Source organism: Delphinus delphis, chromosome 20 (genome assembly GCF_949987515.2).
Source record: "Delphinus delphis chromosome 20, mDelDel1.2, whole genome shotgun sequence".
In the NCBI taxonomy this organism is placed as follows: Eukaryota; Metazoa; Chordata; class Mammalia; order Artiodactyla; family Delphinidae; genus Delphinus; species Delphinus delphis.
In genome coordinates this window covers 3521114-3541690 of record NC_082702.1, presented here as the reverse complement: position 1 = coordinate 3541690, position 20577 = coordinate 3521114, and the positions used below count along the sequence as shown (strand labels likewise).

The 20577-nt window shown below is 44.0% G+C and overlaps 1 protein-coding gene across 1 annotated transcript in view; it reads right to left on the bottom strand.

Annotated features, from left to right (window-relative positions):
- LOC132416835 (NACHT, LRR and PYD domains-containing protein 2) overlaps window positions 1–20577 on the bottom strand; it is a 1001898-nt gene that overhangs the window by 959742 nt on the left and 21579 nt on the right. Inside the window, 5 exon segments of the mRNA XM_069540256.1 lie at window positions 10473–10643; window positions 14809–14976; window positions 16522–16692; window positions 16999–17169; window positions 19371–19541. Coding sequence (XP_069396357.1) covers window positions 10473–10643; window positions 14809–14976; window positions 16522–16692; window positions 16999–17169; window positions 19371–19541 — 852 coding nt within the window.

Sequence of the window (20577 nt, the reverse complement as noted above, 5' to 3'; positions counted from 1 at the left end):
GCAAGGGAGGTGGACGACGTAGCCTTTTTTCCAAATAGCTCTGTGGCAAGCTGAATATTGGTACTTCCATTACCAATGAAGTGAAAGGTAACAGAGTTGTAATAAGCAATTCCAGTCCTTGTCATAAGAGCCTACTACGTGTCAGGCACTGGTGAGAGTACAATACACCAAGGCAAACATTATCCCCACCATAACAGGATTTATCGTCCAGGAGTAGAGATCTTCAAGAAGTGAGAAAATCAATGTCTCGTGAGAGAGGAACTAGAGGATGCCCTTGGAGCCCCTTCCTGTGAAAGATTCCATTATATAGAGACATTGAGGGAGATGCAGGGGTGAAGAAAGGGGAAGACAGCAGCTGTCTGTACCAATGTATCCAAAGGCTCAGATGTAAGACTGAGGGTGAAAACGTTCAGTATAACTAGAGCTCTGATTGTGACAGAAAAGAGTAGCTGTGGACGATGCTGGCCATGGCCATGGAAGCCACATAAATAAATGCACATTTTATCCTTAAGGCAAAGGGAGCTCACCAAGCATTGTGATCATGGATGTAATACGATGATTTCTACACTGTGTGAAGACCCTTCTGGTTGCAGTGAGAGGAAGGACATACGCAAAGAAAACAAAAGCATGGTAGGTGGGGGGAGACAGAAGAGTTGAGAATGGCTCACCTAGTTCTAGTGCTGACAACCAGAACGATATAGGTTCCATAACTAATACTGGTAACCCAGATGGAGGTCCAGCTGTGAGTGACAGGTACACGTAGGTCTTGAGACCTGGTAACATATTCTCTAGCTCTGTCCTTATTTTTCAAGATTGCCTTGATTATTCTGCGTGTTTTGGATTTCAATACTAACTTTAGGGTATCAGTGTTCACAAAACACCCACCTGGATTTCACATGAGATTGTATCCAAGCTACGGATCAATTTACAGAGAATCATCACCTCTTCAATCTTTCCATCCTTCGAAGTTTCAAACCTTAAATGTGGTATATTTCACCATTTAACTTCATGTTCAGTAACGTCTCTAAATAATATCTTACAGTATTCCACGTAGAGAATGTGCATATCTTTTGTTAGATACCCACCAGAAATATCCACTAGTTACATCTCCTCCAGAGAGATCCCTACTTACATGACTTTTATTTTGTAAGTAGTATCATTCTTTAAATAATGTTATTGCTTCTGTTGGTTGCTGGTAGTATAAAAATAAAATTGATTTTTTATATGGAATGTGTCTTGCAAAGCTCACTTCTTAATCTTAACCATTTTAGACTATTTAAGATTATTTTTAGGTTCAAACATTTTTAGGATTTTTTTCCAAAATTAATTTCTTTTTTTTTTTTTTACTGTCTTATTACCTGGCTAGAACCTCCAGTACATTAATCAATAGAAGTGGTGATAGCAGGTGCCCTTTTCTTAGTACCAATATTATGGGGAATATTTTTAATATCTTACCATTGAGTAAGCTAATTGCTATAATTTTTTGTAGATACTCATTGTCCCAGTTAGAAAATTCCTTTGTATTCTTCTTTTGCTAAGTTTGTTTCCATTCAAAAATAAGAAGGAACATATCCAGTGAAATCAGTTAGGAGGCTGCTACATTATTCCACGTGAACGTCGATAACCACTCTGAGAAAGTAGACACCTTTGACATATTTCAGGCACAGAAGCCATACTTCATTTTATTGTTTAGAAATGATGGGTGGGCAGGTGGCAGGGTCAAGAAGAAGTCTGAGTTTTTTATGGTTACCAGAAGGTAAGGGGGAGAGGGATGAATTGGGAGACTGGGATTGACACACACACACTACTGTACATAAAATAGATAACTAATAAGGACCTACTGTAGAGCACAGGGAAATCTACTCAGTACTCTGTAATGACCTATACGGGAAAAGAATCTAAAAAGACTGGATAAATGTATAATAGATTCACTTTGCTGTACACCTGAAACTAACACAACATTGTAAATCAACTGTACTCCAGTTAAAAAAAAAAACTCTGAAGTTTGTAAATTGGGCACGTGGGTGGACAAAGGGGACCTTTTTTGCCCTCATGCCCACCCACTGGCGTTGATACTGTAGATGAACCATGATAGGTGTGATAAGAAAAGGATACATTTGGGGCAACATCAAGAGACATCAGAGAGCCTCTGTTGTCCCAAACTGAAAAGTGTTTTCCTTTTCATTGAAATATAATCGACATAGAACATTGTGTAGGTTTAAGGTATCAATGTGTTGCTTTGATACATTTACCTATTGTAAAAGGATTGCCGTTGTAGCATTAGCCAACACCTCCATCACATCACATAGCTGCCACTTCCTTTTTGTGGCTGGAATAATTAAGACCTGCTCTCTTACCAAGTCTGATGATGATCATACGATACTGTTGTCTGTCATCACTATACCGGGCACTAGGTCTCCAGGACTTATTTGTCTACTAGTTGCAAGTCTGCACCCTTAAACATCAGCTCCCCATTTCCTCGGCCCCCCAGCCTTTACGCACCACCATTCTGCTGTTTCTACAAGTATGGATTTTTAGGGCCCACATTTAAGTGATATCATACAGTAATTGTCTTTCTCTGACTTATTTCACTTAGCATAATGCCCTCGAGGTCCATCCTTTTTGTCATAAATGGCAAAATTTCCTTCCTTCTTTCTCATGGCTGAAATATATATATATATATATATATATAATTTTTTTTTTAAGCAGGCACACTCATCACTCCATCACAGCACTGATCTAACCTATCTCTCCTCAAGGTGCCCTCACATTTGGTGATCTGTTTCTGCGGGTTGATGCTACCGTTGCCTGGTCTCATGGGTATTAGGAAAGGTGAGGTTTGAAGGCTGAGATGGCATCTCCTTTCCCTACCCCAGCCCTGCCTCTCTTCCTTCTGTGTTTACCCCCAAGTTCTTTCATCTTCCCCATTACAACACCAAGACTGGATCTCCAGTCTGCCTTCCCTACCTGCTTCCATCATCCCGTTTCATACAACAGGTGCACGGAAGAATCAGGAGGTGGGGGAAAGGACCAAATTCGACCTCCATTAACACCTGTGTTCCTGAGGCAAGATACGTCCTTTCTATTTTCACCTTACATTTGCCGAAAGGAGGGAACAATAACTCCTTCTTAGTAATACATGAGTTCATGACGTCATGCTACGGGTTTATTTTTTTAAGATTTTTTTTTGATGTGGACCCTTTTTAAAGTGTTTATTGAATTTGTTACACTATTGCTTCTGTTTTATGGTTTGGTTTTTCGGCTATGAGGCATGTGGGATCTTAGGTCCCAGACCAGGGATCGAACCCGCACCCCCTGCATTGGAAGGCCAAGTCTTAACCTCTGGACCGTCAGGGAAGTCCCCCGTCCTAGGGACTTCTCAGTGCTCCACAGTTGTTACACCATCACCACTGGCACCAAAGTTTCCTAACTCTGAGTTAGGAAAAGGAACTAAAGCTTCAGAACATGGATACGATTACTCGGAGAATGTCCATCCCCTTCTACTATTCCTGGTCCATGGACGGGGCGACCAGTTGCCCTGAGATATTCCCCACATGGGCGGTCTTTGCTTTGCCTCTTCACACTTGTTCCTCAACCACTAGAAACTGGTTTCTCACCCCACACTTCCTCAGAAGCTGCTTTTGTCACAAACACTAATGTGTTTCCTGGAACTCTCAGTGGACGCTCCTCAACCCTTATTTTGTTCTTCTGGTACTTGTGTACGACCACTTCCTCCTTGAAATAGTCACTTCGATGGCTTTTTCTGACACCTGTCCCTACTCACTTCTGACAGTCCCTCCACCACCGAGTTTTCGGGCTCTCCAACGCCAGAGCTTTAAGGTTCTATGGTGGACCCACGTTTCTCTGAACGCAAGCCTGGTTGACTTCATTTAATGCCATGGTTTCAATTTCTCTATGATAGATGCCCGAACCTGTTTCTTTTTTTTAATATTTTTAAAAATTTTATTTATTTTATTTGTCTTTGGCTGCGTTGGGTCTTCGTTGCTCCGCGCGGGCTTTCTCTAGTTGCGGTGAGCGGGGGCTACTCTTTGTTGCGATGCACAGGCTACTCATCGTGGTGGCTTCTCGTTGCAGAGCACGGGCTCTAGGCGCCCAGGCTTCAAGAGCTGTGACTTGTGGGCTCTAGAGCGCAGGCTTAGTAGTTGTGGCGCACAGGCTTAGCTGCTCCACGGCATGTGGGATCTTCCCAGACCAGGGCTTGAACCCGTGTCCCCTGCATTGGCTGGCGGGATCTTAACCACTGCGCCACCAGGGAAGCCCTGTTTCTCTTCTAAATAGAGTCACATTGGTGGGTTAGGGCTTCAACATGTGCATTTGGACACAATCCAGTGCATAGCAGGGACTGTCCTAAGCATTGCTTGGTGTCAGTAGCATTCCTGGCCTCTGCCCACTAGACGCCAGGACCACCCACCCACCCACCCAATGTGTGACAACCAAGTCTCTCTGGACAGTGCCAATGTCTCCTTGAGGACAACATTAAGAGCCACCCAGATAAGAACCCCTGGCTTGTAAGGACATAAATAGGGTGATGGAAAAAGGTGGGTGTGATGGGGGACGGACATCCATGAGATCTGGTGGTCAGCTGGGTGAGGACGTGTTGACTGTGCTGAGAAGGGCGGTCACATCAAATACTGAAATGCCACAAAAACGCTCACCCAGCAGACAAAACAGCAGGTGGAGAGCCCAAGGCAGGGAAGTAGCAAGACACCCACCTGCACGACTGCAACAGAACGAGCAAGGGGAAACCCGGCTGAAAGGGGAGCAAAGAGGTCAGCAGGGCCAAATAAAGGACTTTTTGGTTCATCTTTTTCTTTGTAAAATATGTCGGTCTATTTATCCTCTCCAGCTTTGCTTCCTCTCTTCTCCTTGACGTGTCCTCTTTGCCAGTCCTCTAAAAAGAGGGGTGTCTTACCCTAAGTGGAGTTTGCAGAATTGCCCCAGACTTGGAACCCTGCCTTTTCCCCCAGATTGAGTGGTCAAAGATGGTGGTTATTTTGGGGGCAAGAACCCTGTAAACCAGGGCTTCTCAACCTTGGCACTGTTGACTTTCGGGGCTAGATAATTCTTCGCTGTACGGAGTGGGGGAGGGTGCCGTAGTGTGCACTGCACAACGTTTAGCAGCATCTCTGGACTCTACCCACCAGTAGCACCACCTCCCCGAGTTGTAACAGCCCCAAATGTCTCTTGACGTGGGGGCGAGGAGAGAGAAGAATCACCCCATTTGAGAACTACCGGGCTGGAGAGAGATCCCGGAATCTAGGCTGGGTCCCGGAACAGGAGCTGGGCATGCTCTGAGTGAAGAGTCAATGCGACCCAAATGGACTGAGATTTAGGATGGGATGTCAGGCAGTGGATCTGCTGGAGACAACAGATCCCAGCCCAGCCCAGCCCTGACCTAAATGTCCGTGTGAGTTTCGCTCACCCGTCACTGACTGTTCCATTGGGTCACTGAGCTCTGATCAGGGTCCTCTGCCTCCACAGGAAGAATGGTATCTCCCCGCTCTATCTGGATCCATCTCTTAGATGTGCATTGGGTCTGTGCTCTGGACACTGGAGGTTTCCCTCTACCTTAAGTGTGAAGGTTTCCCCACCCCTCGCCCCCGGACCGTGATGGAATGTTCCACTTCTGGAGGACCCAGACACTTGGTGATCACAGACCTCTTGTTCGGAATCCAGGAATCCGAACTGCTGAAAGAGAAGGTCTGGCAAGTAATCCTGGAAAGAAGTATCAAGCCCTGAGTCTCCCTGGATTCAGCTCTCCGTGCCATCCTTCTTACTGAGCCTCTTACAGAAGTGACTTTATAACCCCAACTCTGTCTTTCACAAGCACCTTGTGCAAAACAAGAGTGTTACTTGCTTAGTGTTTAGCATCACCTAAACTCCAGAAGAAGCTGAGGTTCCCATCAGCCACTCGTCAGGCAGCTGTGACGGCCTCTGGTTTACTGGTTTCTGACTTAACCTTGGTTGCCTCTCCCTTAACACTGATGCTGCAGCCCCTGGACAGCTAGTCAGCTCTCCCAGCGAGGTGTAACATGGTGGTTCTGACCTCTGCTTTAGCAGCTAATCCCGAGTGGACCTTGCATACCTCCGGGGTGCCTCAGGACACAGTTCTAAATCAACAGGTCATGGGAACGGCCCAAAGTCCATCAGCAGGAGAATGAGTTTTGCTTGTCTCTACAGCATAATGTGAAAGAATAAACAGACAGAGTGTGGGACGTCTCTGGCGGTCCAGTGGTTAAGACTTCGCCTTCCATTGCGGGGGGTGTGGGTTCAATCCCTGGTAGGGGAGCTAAGATCCCACACGCCTTGCAGCCAAAAAACCAAAACATAAACAAAAGCAATATTATACCAAATTCAATAAAGACTTCAAAAATGGCCCACACCAAAAAAAAAAAATCTTTAAAAAAACAAAGAGTAAACAGAGTGAACTCAGCAGTAAAAAAGAATGAACTACTGAAATACAGGCATACCTTGTTTCATTATGCTTTGCAGGTTTTGTTTTTTTTGTTTGTTTGTTTGTTTTTTTAAACAAATTAAAGGTTTGCGGCAACTCTGTCGAGCAGGTCTACCAGTGCCATTTTTACAACAGTGTTTGCTCACTTTCTCTCTGTCACATTTTGGTCATATTTGCCTTATTTCAAACTTTTTTAATATTATTATGCTTTATTCTTATTATTATCCGTGATCAGTGATCCTTGATGTTACCATTGTAACGATTTTGGGGTACCAAAAACTACACCTACGGAAGAGAGAAAATGATAAATGTTGTGTGTGTTCTGACTGCTAAAAAAACCCACAAGAGGTTAGATAAGTATCCCCTTGGGGGAAGGACTCGCCTTCCCACGCCTTGGTCTCCTGGTTCATACGCATGGCCTGGAAGAGAGCCCTGGTGAGACCAACCCCAAAGCCAAGAGTTCGCCTCCACTTCTAGTAATAGGCGTCCCCCACCTTCTCTCTGGGACTCACCAAGGCTGAGCAGAATGGTGAGAGGATGAGCCATGATTCTGCGACCATTCAAGCCCTCTGGCCCCAGCAGAGCTGAGCCATGAAGGGACTGAGGCTGGGATGCTGAGGGAGGCCCTCCTGACACCACAAGGCTGAGGTTTTTAACACCTGCTCTCTCGAAGGAAGAGACACTACCCCTCCTAGGTCTTGACTTTACCCAGCTGGGGACCCGTGGGAGGGTGCAATATCCTGAAGACATCACATGCTGTCCATCTGCAGTGGGGTTTCCAACCTCAGGGTGTTTAGCAGCACCCTTGGCCTCTGCCCACTAGAAGCCAGCAGCACAGCCGGTTGTGTGACCCAGAAAAATCCAGAGTCGTCAAATCCATAGAGACAAAGTAGATTAACGGGTACAGGGGTTCCTCTGGGTGACGAAAAAGTCCTGGAACTAGATGGTGGTGCTGGTGGCGCAATGCTGTGAATACACTGAATGCTGCTGAATTGTATACCTGAAGACGATGAAAATGCTAACACTGATGTGATGTGTATCATGCCATGATTTTTTAAAAGTCTCCAGATATTGCCAGATTGGGGGCAAAATCATGCTCAGTGGCAGGGAGTCCTCTCCCTGTTTCCTTCTTTATAAATAGATAAAATAACATGGTCTTTGGGGGGCAGGGGGGAATGAACTGCTGCAGAGTGTCAATCAGAATGTATTTAAAATTCTGGGAGGGTCTGGCCCAGACACTGTCAACCACAACCTCTCTCGACTATATTTGTAACTTTTTAAAAATATTTATTTATTTATTTTAGTTGTGCTGGGTCTTCGTTGCAGCAGGCGGGCTCCGTAGTTGCGGCTCGCCCGTTCTTAGTTGCGGCATGCGGACTTCTTAGTTGCAGGATCTAGTTCCCTGACCAGATTTCGAACCCGGACCCCCTGCATTGGGAGCGCAGAGTCTTAACCACTGTGCCACCAGGGAAGTCCCTGTATCTTTTTTAGAAAACAGAAATCCTACCCAAGAGCTTTGTACTCAAGGAGAACGCTGAATTTTGACTCCGTCAGCCTCACCTCTAATACCGTGATCACTCCTTCTGATCCATACTCAATTCCTCCATCATCTATTCCTTTGAAATCCTTGCCTAACCATGTCCCACTCAACACCGGTATCCAAAAGCCTGATTTAAGTTAGTATCAGCTGAGTGTCACCCCAAATACCACAGCAGCCTTGAGTGTTCGAGCAGATTTATCTTAATAAGGGCCTGCTAAGGATGGCAATGCAACACAGAGAAAGAAATTGGGTCCTTCCTGGGATCAACGAGCAACTAAGGTAAGCCATACTACCTCCGTACTTGAGTTCATAGATCTACGTTAACTTGGGGTCTTTATCTTCTAGTTGATGGGTTGAAAGAACTAATGTGATGTTTAACCCACAAAAAATATGGCACAGAAGGAATAATGTGAAAGGGATATGAAAGGTAAAATGAGACATAGAAAATGGGAGACAATATATAGAGATAAAAGCCAAATTTTTCCCCAGAGTTCTGAATCCCCAGCATAAAATAAAAAATAGGAAATAAAAGGAATATCCGTACTCAAACATGTCAGTACTCAAAGACAAGTCGAAGAGAACATCTCAACAGCCAGAATAGAGGGGTGACTGACTACAGAGAAATGCTACAAAGAAATGCCAATGTGACCCAGAGCAGATATTCCAACAGCAACAACGAAAGCTAAAACCTATGCAATAATATCTTCAAAATGTTGAGGGATAACACCTATTAGCTTTCAAGTGTATACAAGCTAAATTATTCAAGGTTTCCGCCCCCCCCACCCCCCGCTGCGTTTGGTCTTCGTTGCTGCACACGGGCTTTCTCTAGTTGCAGTGAGCAGGGGCTACTCTTTGTTGCAGTGTGTGGGCTTCTCACTGCGGTGGCTTCTCTTATTGCAGAGCACGGGCTCTAGGTGCATGGGCTTCAGTAGTTGTGGCACGCCGGCTCCACAGTTGTGGCACGCCGGCTCCACAGTTGTGGCTCACGGCTTAGCTGCTCCGTGGCACCAGGGCTCGAACCTGTGTCCCCTGCATTGGCAGGCGGTCTTAACCACTGCACCACCAGGGAAGTGCCAAGAATAAAGTTTTAAGAATACATTTCATCTCACCTAAAAATGTGAGATTTGGGGTTTTTACAGTTATCAGGCGAAAAGTGCCAGGGAGAAAAGTTCACTGAAAACGTTATCCTAAATCCAAAACAAATTGTGTCGTTTAAGCTTTCAACCTGAATCACTAACTACAGGCCACTGTTTCTGTAGCTGTGACTTTATGATAATGTTCCCTATCGATAAAGACTCCTGTATCAGTATAAGACTACTTAAGGTAGTCTTATCACCTACCTCTTAAGTTTGGTGGAAATATTAAGGAAGGAGCGATTACTCACTTTTGTCAGTGCCTAGAAATTAGCACCAAAGTGGTGACTTTATTTTTTAAAGTTCTGAACTGGCTTTCCAGCCTTTCCTACGAGTTACCAGCAACAGGTATGGATTACGTACACACAGAATCACTGAACATTTAAAGAGAGGAGTGATGTGGTCAGATGTATGCTTCTCAATAACAGGACAGTTCAGCACAGGAACTGGCAAACCATAACACATGGGCCAAACCTGGCCTGTTGCCTGTTTTTGTAAAGGTTCATTGGAATGCAGCCCCGTCCACTCCCTTGTGTGTTGTCTTTGGCTGTTTCACACTATAATGGCAGAGCTGCGTAGTTATGACAGACCATAGAGCCTGCAAAACCCAAAATATTGGGTGAGCCCGAAAGGTTTGTTTGGGTTTTTCCATAACATCTTATGGAAAGACCCACATGAACTTTTCGGCCAACCCAGTCTTAGCTAGCTGGCCCTTTACAGAGAAAGCTTACCAACTCCTGGATTAGAAGATCATAAAACTGATTAACAAAACCACAAGCCACACTGATCACGTAGGCTCACTGGGCAACTATTATATTAGGCCAAGAAATACCTGCACGAGGGCAGAAAAGTAGAAGAAACCCACGTAATCATCTAGGAACGTTGTAACATTTGTTCCTAGACTAAGTAAGCCAAGTTCACCCTAAGTTAGCTGCTGGGCATATTAATAAGTACAGCATCAAACAAAGTGCTTTGCTTTTTATTATCCTTGTGAGAGAAAACATTTTAACATCAAGTGGGTGCGTGACTTGTGCGGAATTTACCAGAAACCGGAGGGTGAGAAACCAGTGCTCAATTCTACATTTTGATTTGAACGTCAAATGTAATTAACGTTTGACGTCCTTCATTAATGAGATGTCTTAGAGATATCAGACGGCCCCCTCTGGGGACACGCGAGAGAGTTATCTTCCTTCAGGAAAGGAAGTGACAACATAAGGGCCTGGCTGTTCTGGCATTATTGCATTCAATCGTCAACTGTGGACTGCTTTCTTTCACATCCTTCAACAGCTTCTGGATTTCCACGGTAGGTTTGTCTATCTTCAACCTGAGTGTCCTTAGGGGGCCATTCTTCTGTTTTAAAGCCTCCAGGAGCACCATTACTCCACTCTGCCCCAAGATGTTCTGGCCCAGGTCCAGAGTTTCTAGGCTCTGGTTGCTAATAAGAGCAGAGGCGAGATCCTGGCAACTGAAAGGGGTGATGGAGCAGCCCCAGAGCCTGTTGGGAAAGTACAGAAACCCACTCATTTAAGCGAGCTCTTATGGACAATCTACCGTGTTGCCAGGCGTACTCTTACTTGCTGAGGACCTAGCAGCAAAGAAATGAAAATTATTTTCTTCATGGAGCTTATTTTAGTGACATCAGGACACGTTGTATTGAAGACGGGATATGACAGTGTCAGAACAAAATAAACAGGATTAGGATTAATAGGACAGAGAAGGATTAAGTAGATTTGCGATGGTCAGTGAATGCCACATTGCAAGGATGATAGGAGGGGGAAAACGTGAACCATTTTGAGTGAATGGTTTTGAGTGAACCATTATGATATTCGGGGGAAGGAAGCCAGTGTAGCTGAAATGCCAAGCTAGCAGGAAAGTAGAAAGAGTGGCTCATAACTATTTATAGGATCCCGGAGAATCTTGTAGGCTATTATAAAACCTTCAGATTTTATCCACAGTGATAAGAAGAGCTTTTGAGTCTTTTGAAAGACAAGTGCTATGGCCTGGCTTGCAAGTTGAAAGACACCTCGGGGGTGATGGGTTGAGAACCAACGCTGGGAAATCAAGAACTGAAACATGCAGACTACATTCAGAGATAATGCAATAAATCCAGATGACATACTGAGTGAAGTCAGTCAGACAGACAGAGACAGATATCTTTATATGATATCGCTTACATGTGGACTCTAAAGAAATGGTACAAATGAACCTATTTACAAAACAGAAATGGAGTCACAGATGTAGAAAATAAACTTGTGGTTACCAGAGGGGAAAGGTGTCGGGGAGGGATAAATTGGGAGATTGGGATTGACACATACACCCCACTATATATAAAACAGATAATTAATAAGAAACTACTGAATAGCACAGGGAACTCTATTCAATACTCTGTAATGGGGGCTTCCCTGGTGGCGCAGTGGTTGAGAATCTGCCTGCTAATGCAGGGGACACGGGTTCGAGCCCTGGTCTGGGAAGATCCCACATGCCACGGAGCAACTAGGCCCGTGAGCCACAACTACTGAGCCTGCGCATCTGGAGCCTGTGCTCCGCAACAAGAGGGGCCGCAATAGCGAGAGGCCCGCGCACCGCGATGAAGAGTGGCCCCCGCTTGCCACAACTAGAGAAAGCCCTCGCACAGAAATGAAGACCCAACACAGCAAAAATAAATAAATAAATTAATAAACTCCTACCCCCAACATCTTCTTTAAAAAAAAAAAAATTCTGTAATGACCTATATGGGAAGAGAATATAAAAACGAGTGGGTATATGTATATGTGTAACTGACTCACTTTGCTGTACACCTGAAACTAACACAACATTGTAAATCAACTCTAGTCCAATAAAAAATTTTAAAATCCATATGACAGCTGGTAACCCAGATGAAGCATTAGTGGTACAGGTGGTGGGGTGGTAGACGGTCATCTCGTAGGTATCTGGAAAGAGGCGCCTCAGGAGAGTCTGAATGGATGTGTGAAATGATGAAAGGCACAAAAGAGCAGGAGCCTGAGAGTCAGGGAACAGAATAGGATTGTGTTCTCTTAGACGCTACAGCTAGTTGAGTTATTTAAGCTAGGGATGCATTATGTTACCATGGCCTCCATTCCTTATCTCCTTTTCCCAGAGCTCCTTCTAGACTAAAAGATGTCTTTGCCGGTGGAGGACAGAGGGAGACACTCTTTGGGGTAGATACAGCTCATGCCAGCTTATATATACCCTAGTTAGCCAACTCAAGCCAGAAGGACCCCTCAGCCACATGCCCTTGACCGCTGCACCACCTGCACATCTAACTATATGCGGAGTCTCTAACCACCCTTGTGCTGCCCCAGGCACTATGGTAGCCACTGGAGATACAGAAAATAGATTCAATTTCTCTCTAAATAAAATTAACAAGTAAATGGATGAACAAAACATGGTATATCCATACAATGGGATATTACGTAGCCATATAAGGAATGACATGCTTACACCTGCTACGTGGATAAAACCTTGAAAATATTACGCTAGCTGAAAGAGGCCCGACACAAAAAGCCACCTAGGAAATATAGAGAATAAGTTAATCTTTAGAGCAGAAAACACCTTTGTGGTTGCCAGGAGTGGAAGGGAATGGAGAGTGACTGCTTCGTGGGAATAGAGTTCTCCACTGGGGATGGTGAGAAAGTTCTAGAACTGGACAGTGGCAGTGGTTACACAAGTACAGTCAGCGCCACTGAGCTGTTTACTGAGTGTACAGTGGTTCATTTACGCCGTGTGCATTTCCCCCTCCATAAAAATAAGTGTTTAAAAATGTATAGTTCTGGTGACTGGGCAGGACAATACTAGAGTCAATTTATTATTTGTTATAGAGAACAGATCATGCTGCAATAGGACAGTCAGAAGACCTCTGAACTATCAAAACTAGCTTGTTCTCCCCCAAAATAACTAAGGTGAGGAGTATTGGCAGACAGCCCTGCAAACTCCAGGGTCTGTATGCTGTAGTCAAAAAAAAAAAAAAAAGAAAAAGAAAAACCCACGAAATACAAATGAACTTATTTACAAAACAGAAATAGACTCAGACATAGGAAACAAATTTACGCTTACCAAAGGGGAAAGGTGGGGGAAGGGATAAATTACGAGTTGGGGATTAAAATATACATGGTACTATATATAATATAGGTAACACACAAGGATCTACTGTATAGCACAGGGAAGTATACTCAGCATCTTATAAAAACCTACAATGGAAAAGAATCCAAAAAAGAATATATATATAAAACTGAATCACTTTGCTGTACACCTGAAACACAAGATTGTAAATCAACTATATTCAATAAAAATTTTGTAAAAACACTAAGGACAAAGACCTTGCAGTGAGAGAAAGAACTGGGTGGGTTCTGGGAACTGAGGGGCTAGTTGAGTGATGTACACACCAAGGTGGGGAGAAAAGCATGAGATGAAGTTCGACAGACAGGAAGGGGGTCCCTCACAGACAATGGTCTGAGACTTGGTAGCAAATACGGATTCACATGCTTGTTATATAAAAACGTGTACAATGAGGGCTTCTCTGGTGGCGCAGTGGTTGAGAGTCCGCCTGCCGATGCAGGGGACGTGGGTTCGTGCCCCGGTCCGGGAGGATCCCACATGCCGCAGAGCGGCTGGGCCCGTGAGCCATGGCCGCTGACCCTGCACGTCCGGAGCCTGTGCTCCGCAACGGGCGAGGCCACGACTGTGAGAGGCCCGCGTACCACCAAAAAAAAAAAAAAAATGTGTACAATGAGGCTGATGAGTTTACAAAGTAATTCACCCAATGCATTAACTGTGCTGTTATCAGGATGGGTCATAGAGAAGACTTGTCCGTTCTGTAAGGGAAGAGTTAAATGTCCTAAGTCACAGCTAATTAATATCAGATGGGATCTGAACCAGCTTCTGATGTCAAAGCCCCTGTTCAATGCCTTCGCTATGGTGCTGGGCTCGTGTTCACTGATCCAGAGAGATGAGTTCCCATCTGTGGATACCTTGGATTTTCCTCTCCAACTTCTACTTCAGAGGAGCTCAGACTTGACTGAGTATTAGAACCAACCAGAATATCCTTAAAAATTCTGCTACCTGGGCTCCACTTCCTCCAAGATTGAGTTCATCTGGGGGAAGCGTGACCATCAAGAATTTTAAGTTCCCCAGGTACAGCCAAGACGCCAGGATAGTAAACAACACCACCGTATATCCTAGCGGGCTCTCTGCTCAAGGCTCGGGAAGTCTTTACATTTATACAACCCAGATTCTCTTCCCAGTAGGCTTCTGGTTGCAAAGCAGGTTGCGTCAATGAGATACCTTTGACAGACTTGGAAGAGAGAAGTGATTCAAAGCTCGCCATCCTGTTGGGGCCACTGCCTATCCTGAGGGTGGTATCCATCTACGGTTCCCCGGGTATTGAACTGGGGGAGGCCCACTGTGTCCTGATCACTGGACCCCACCAGACGCAGTGTGATCCTGAGGTCTACTTCACTGGAGGCTCTTCCCGCTTAAAACCACTCCCTCTGGCCCTCTGATCAACTTTGTAAACACCCAGTTACCTGTATTCAATTTCTCTCCTAAAACTGGACAAAGTGAGACTATCGCAGTTTGTATTCCAAAATCTCCGAAAGATTAAATATTTCCAAAACATCTTTAAAATGAAGAAAGCAACTTACCCTAGACATTTCAGGTTACAGTTTGGTTTCTTCAAAGCTTCACAGAGAAAGCACAATCCAGTGGCTATGGGGTTGAAACCCAGGTCCAAGTCTGTTAGGCTGGAGTCTCCTTGGAGAAGCTTTGAGATGTATTTACAGCCATGTCTGTTTATGTTGCAATGACACAACCTACAATTACAGTCATATGAAGAGAAGTCTATTATCCCTCTGTGACACACATCCTGTGAAATAGCTGTTACTTCCAGCATCACTTATATGCTACCTTGAGCCATATGCTTTCAGGTAGGCTACATAAAAACATAAAACACATGGAATGATGATTACATTATGTCTACCCTGCCTAGATGGTAGAGTGTTAAACTGGCCTCTGTCTGCCACCTTTTATTACGGAGAAACAGACACGCATCTCCTAAGATACAGGTTTTCCTAGCATGATAGCATATCACATAGGTGAAGGGCTCTGGATTCAGACAGACCTGAGACTGGATCTGAGGCCTCACTTATTTTCTGCACGGTTAGGTCATTGGGATTCCATTCTCCCTGTCTTATGTTTTATCTCAAGTCCTGTATTTAATTGTCCCAGCATAACTGTGGTACATCAAATGCACGACATTCATGATACGAGTGGCTATGTCTGTAATTTAAACATTGCAGACTCCTCCAAGCATAGACCCCTACAACGCCTCCTGACCACAGAGAAGGATGTTCCCATGGTACAGTTAGGCAGGTGGACCTGCAATCATCCCTAAAAAGCCTTGTGCCCCACGTACGGCATAACAGCGACAGAGGCTGTAGAGCCTGAAGTGACATGACAAACAGCAGGTGGATGTTAACTGGACCAAAAGACGCCATGCTTTGTATGATGTGACACCTGAAAACCATGAATCTAGGGCGCTTGGGGAGAGAAGTTAAAACAAAATCTAAAATTAAGTTTCGACAGCCTACAAACTGGAGGTTTGGTCAAACATTGCCTTTATGTATTTAAGGTAACGATCATTGATACCTCAGTTTATAGAGGGGGCTTCATACCCACTACACAGATGTGACCATAGGCAAACTAAGTGGTTAAACTTTGGTGTTCTAATTAGCTAATTGGCAAAATTGAAACAAAGGTAACTATTGCTTGTGGTTGTAAGGACTAAAAAGTCTCAAAATTTAGTAGAGTACCTGATACACAATAAGCGCTTATAAGCATCAGATGTTTGTTGTTGTTGAGATGCCTAAATCAACTCTGTAAAACAGAGCAGTCTATGTAGTGACATCATATGGAAAATTTTATATTCTTCTAATGAATACTGTCGAAGCAGTATTTCTATCTCTGCGACTATAAATTGAATACCTGGCTTCCTCTCCGGTCTCGAACCCTACTATATAACTCAATCCACTCCCATCTGCTGGAAGATGTCATGTGAATTTTCAGAATATACACAGAACATCGGACCTGAGAACCAGCTGCTTATCTCAAATTCTCAGAATAGGAAGAGGCTGGAAGGTCAACCTTACTCTTAAAAGACATGCAAACATTAACATCTGTTTCTAACTGTTCTTTCCCTAATTTCCACCAGAATCTTGCTGGTTTTATTCAAGTGGAATTATTAAGTACTCTTGTTTCTGTCCTACTTGAATCCAGGTGTGCGAATGTACATACAATATACACACATGCACACACACATACACACACACACACACACACACAAGCCAGCAGGGACCTACACCAAGGTCTGTAGTTGACATTCGGGGTAACTCAAGCCCTCACACAGAATTTTCACCCCGCCAACGCCAAGGTTGTTTTTGGCCAAGCACAGGTGGGTCAGCCTCTGGTTGACAATCAAAGCAGAAGACAGCTCCTCGCAACAGGCTTCTGTAAGGTGACAGTTTTCCAACCTGCAAAAGCACCACGTAAGTGGTAAGACATTTCCAAAGTCCAAACTTCCCAGCTGACAGCCCTTAATGCAAGTCCCCACCCTCTCTATCCTGTGCTGGTGATCAAAGCCTGAAGGACCAGAAATGAGACGAGGGCAAGCAAAAATGCATGCCTCATCTACCTGGGGCCAAAATGGGCACCAGGGGTCTCCATCTGTAAGAGGTCCCATAGGGTTTGCCCTGTAAGTCTGGTCTTCCCACTGCTCTTCTCTGTGTGGCCCCAGACCTAAAATGAAGATGTTTCATGGGAGGAGAGGAGAGACTTACGACAATTTCTGCAGGAAACACATTGGGTGTCTCAGAGTCGAACACAGCAACTTGACACCCTCATCCGGAAACTCACTGGCTGTGAGATCCAGGCATTTCAGGGACTGGTTGATTTTGAGGGCCGAGGAGAAATCAGCCCACCGCTGAGGGGTGTCAGAACAAGAACCCAACCTGCGGGATAAATGGGGGAAAGTCATTCTTCTGGGAGGACAAAGAGACCCTGTCAGCTAATTATGCTTGGAGACTGTATCCTTGATTCTCGTGTCATTCTACTCCAACATGCGTCAAACCCTGGCCTGAGCTATTAGAGAACTGATCTCCTTTGCTTCTTCAAGTATCTCTGTGGCCATTTGATCATCATCCAGCCTCATCTCTAAGAGGAAAATAAAAATCAGTAATACAATTCTGTGTGAAGTTTCACCAACATGGCCTATTTCTCAAACCCCACTTTTTATATCACTTTCCCTGACCTGAGTCTATCCCAATCCCACTTAAATTTAAATGTGATTCTATTGAAAAAAAAAATTTGATGCCTGGGGACTTCCCTGATGGTCCACTGGTTAAGACTTTGCCTTCCAATGCAGATGGTGCGGGTTCGATCCCTGGTCGGGGAGCTAAGATCCCACATGCCTCGGGGCCAAAAAACCAAAACATAAAACAGAAGCAATAGTGTAACAAATTCAATAAAGACTTTTAAAATGGTCCACATCAAAAAAAAAATCTTTTTTAAAAAAATTGATGCCTGAAACTCAAAAAGTTCCATTTCATAAGTTATTAGGGAATATGTTAATTAAAACAAGGAGATACAATTTGACACTTAGGCAGCCATGTCCCAAGTTTGAGTTTGGGTTGCAAGAACAAGAATAACTGCAAACTCCTTCTGTTGACGGAAATACGAATGTGGTACAGCTATTTTAGAGAACGCTGAGGCAATCCATTATACTGGGTTGGAAACTCAGCTGCTCTTGTAGACACAAATCAGAGTACAGGACTCCAGGACAAGCTTGTTTGAATAATGGCTCTGCCCCTAATGTTCAAAATATTCACCAGTTAGTTAAACTTTTTAATATTCTTTTTTCCCTCCATCTGTTCTTTGGGGAGAGAGGATACTGTGCGCCATGCAAATAAAGGATATAATCAATCCATATACTCTACCTATTAGAATGTACGTCATAAGCAAAACTGGAGTTCTTAAGATCAGTACCTTTCTTCCCTCAAAGCTTAACCCGTAACAAGGACACTATAAGTTTACGTAATTTCAATACAAGGTAGAATGTAAAGTGTCTCAAATCAATGAGCAAAAACCAGGAGATTCTGCACCAGCCACTTGTCACTCTGGAGCTTCGGTATATCCACTGAGAAACGTCACTTATCACAGCTTCAGAGTAAACATTTACTTTTATACTATGTCAACTAGTAAACATCTTTGCCACGAATTATGAAGTATAATTTCCTCAAGGATTTCAAAACGCATGTTTTCTATAAATTTGAGATTTTATAAAACACAACAACACTAAATTTAAGTCTGTAATCTGATTTTTTTATATCATGCTTCAAACGTGTACTTTCAATTGTTATTTCACTACCCACATTTCTCAAGACTCCTTTGCGTCAACTCTAATTGTTTGAATAAAAATCTAAAGAAACAAACAAACAAAAACACACTTCAGAGTAACAGATGCTTTTTCTAATTTAATGAAAGACAGCACCATCAGGAATCATCCGTAATGGTAAGAGCTGACAGCTGTGCCTGGTGCCTATGCAAAGCAGTCCACATCCCATGTTTCATTCAATCCTCAAAACCCCATATCATGGATGAGGGGACAGCTCAACATCATACAGGTCACAAAGGTCAAAGCAAGGTTCCCAAATCCAAAAACCTCTGTCACTAGCCAGTACCTCACGTTGCTACTCAACTAAGTTGGGGGGGGGAATGGCACCCTAACAACGGGTGATGATAATCAGAGCACTCGTTACGAGATCTCATTGAGGATAAGGGAATCTGCCAAACCAGTGAGCTACCAGGAACCAGAACGCTCGATGTTTCTACAGCATCACTGAGTGACCAATTAAGGCTGACGGCTACTCGGAATCACAACAGGTAGGTAACATGCAACCTGAGATGCCATGTCCCTAAGCTAGAAGATGACACAAAATTCTGAGTGTTTCCTTGCATTCAGGACTCATCATTCAATGCAGAAGGCTAGCTGGCTGGGGAAAGACTATAGGCTGACATGCCATCCATATTCTATGCGAGAATATGTTCCCCTGTTTAACGTGGTACCCAATCAGGGAGGCCACCCTCTTCTTTCTTGTTTACAGAGCTCACAGCATTCTTCCCATGCTGAGAACAGCAATGACAGGAGACCTACTTCAGATACTGCAGGTTACATCTTGGATGTTTCAGGATCTCACACAATAGCAGCAACAGCATCTCATCACCGTGGACACTGCCTTCCAGAACCAGATGTGTCAGAGTCTTCTTCCCAATGAAAGCCAGACAGAAGTCCCGATAAGCATCGGCAGGGGAGACGTTCTTAATCCTAGGGAAAATAAAAAGAAGGGATTCAGTCCATCTTGAGTGCTGTAGATGGTGGGTGCCGAGAACACACAGTGGGATGAGAAGTCACAAGTCAAGACAGGGGTGGCGAGCTGGCCTGGTACGCTGAACCGAAGGACGAGTCAACCGAGCGATAGCTGGATAGAGGAGGACAGACTACCAACAGATGTAGTATATGGTGATGGGAAGGAAGATGGAATTGGATGGCAAAGGGCTTGATACACCCTTGTCTTTGCTCACGCCGATCTTCAGAGAAAATATCCCCATCCTTATTTTTTGTATTGGGGTGACACATTTTGCTCCCCTACAAAATGTCTCTTTGACATGAATATTATTTCACGGTGAAAACAATCAAGGCTGAAAATGCTCAGGAAGAGACTTTGACCTTTCCCCTAACTTCCTGAATAATTTAGACAGAGGGACTGTTACAGGAATAGAGCTATCACCAGAGATCTCTGCAAAGAATATGGGCTAGGTGTGGCAGGGTCAACTCTTAGAGATCAGAGCGCACCCTGTGTCCCATTGTCTCTGCAAGTCCCAGCAAACATTTGTTTAGCAAACATTTGCTTTTCCATCCCCATGTGAATTGCCTTCCTCTCCTCTGAAGTCTCAAACAACTACCCCCAACATCCTCTATCATCTTTAGCTGAAGGTAGTATTTAATGTGAAGATTTCAGCCATTAGGGTAGTTACTCAATTTTTCTGGGTCTCTCCCATGTACACATGCTATTAAATGTTTGATTTTCTCCTGTTAATCTGTCTCATGTCAAATTCACTTTTACACCAGCCAGAATCTAGAAGTATAGAGAAAATTTTCTTCCTCTCAGACAACATTTTATCCTTTATTTCTTTCAACATTCAGTTCATATACAACTTTCCCTCCTCCTCAATGCCTGACTTTTTCCAGTAAGAATAAATCACTTCCTACTTTATCCCCATGTAGTCATTTGCATTTCCACAAAGCAGTTTTCATTTAGGCTACAGTTAAGTTGTGGTTTATAAGTTAGCAAATAAATTAC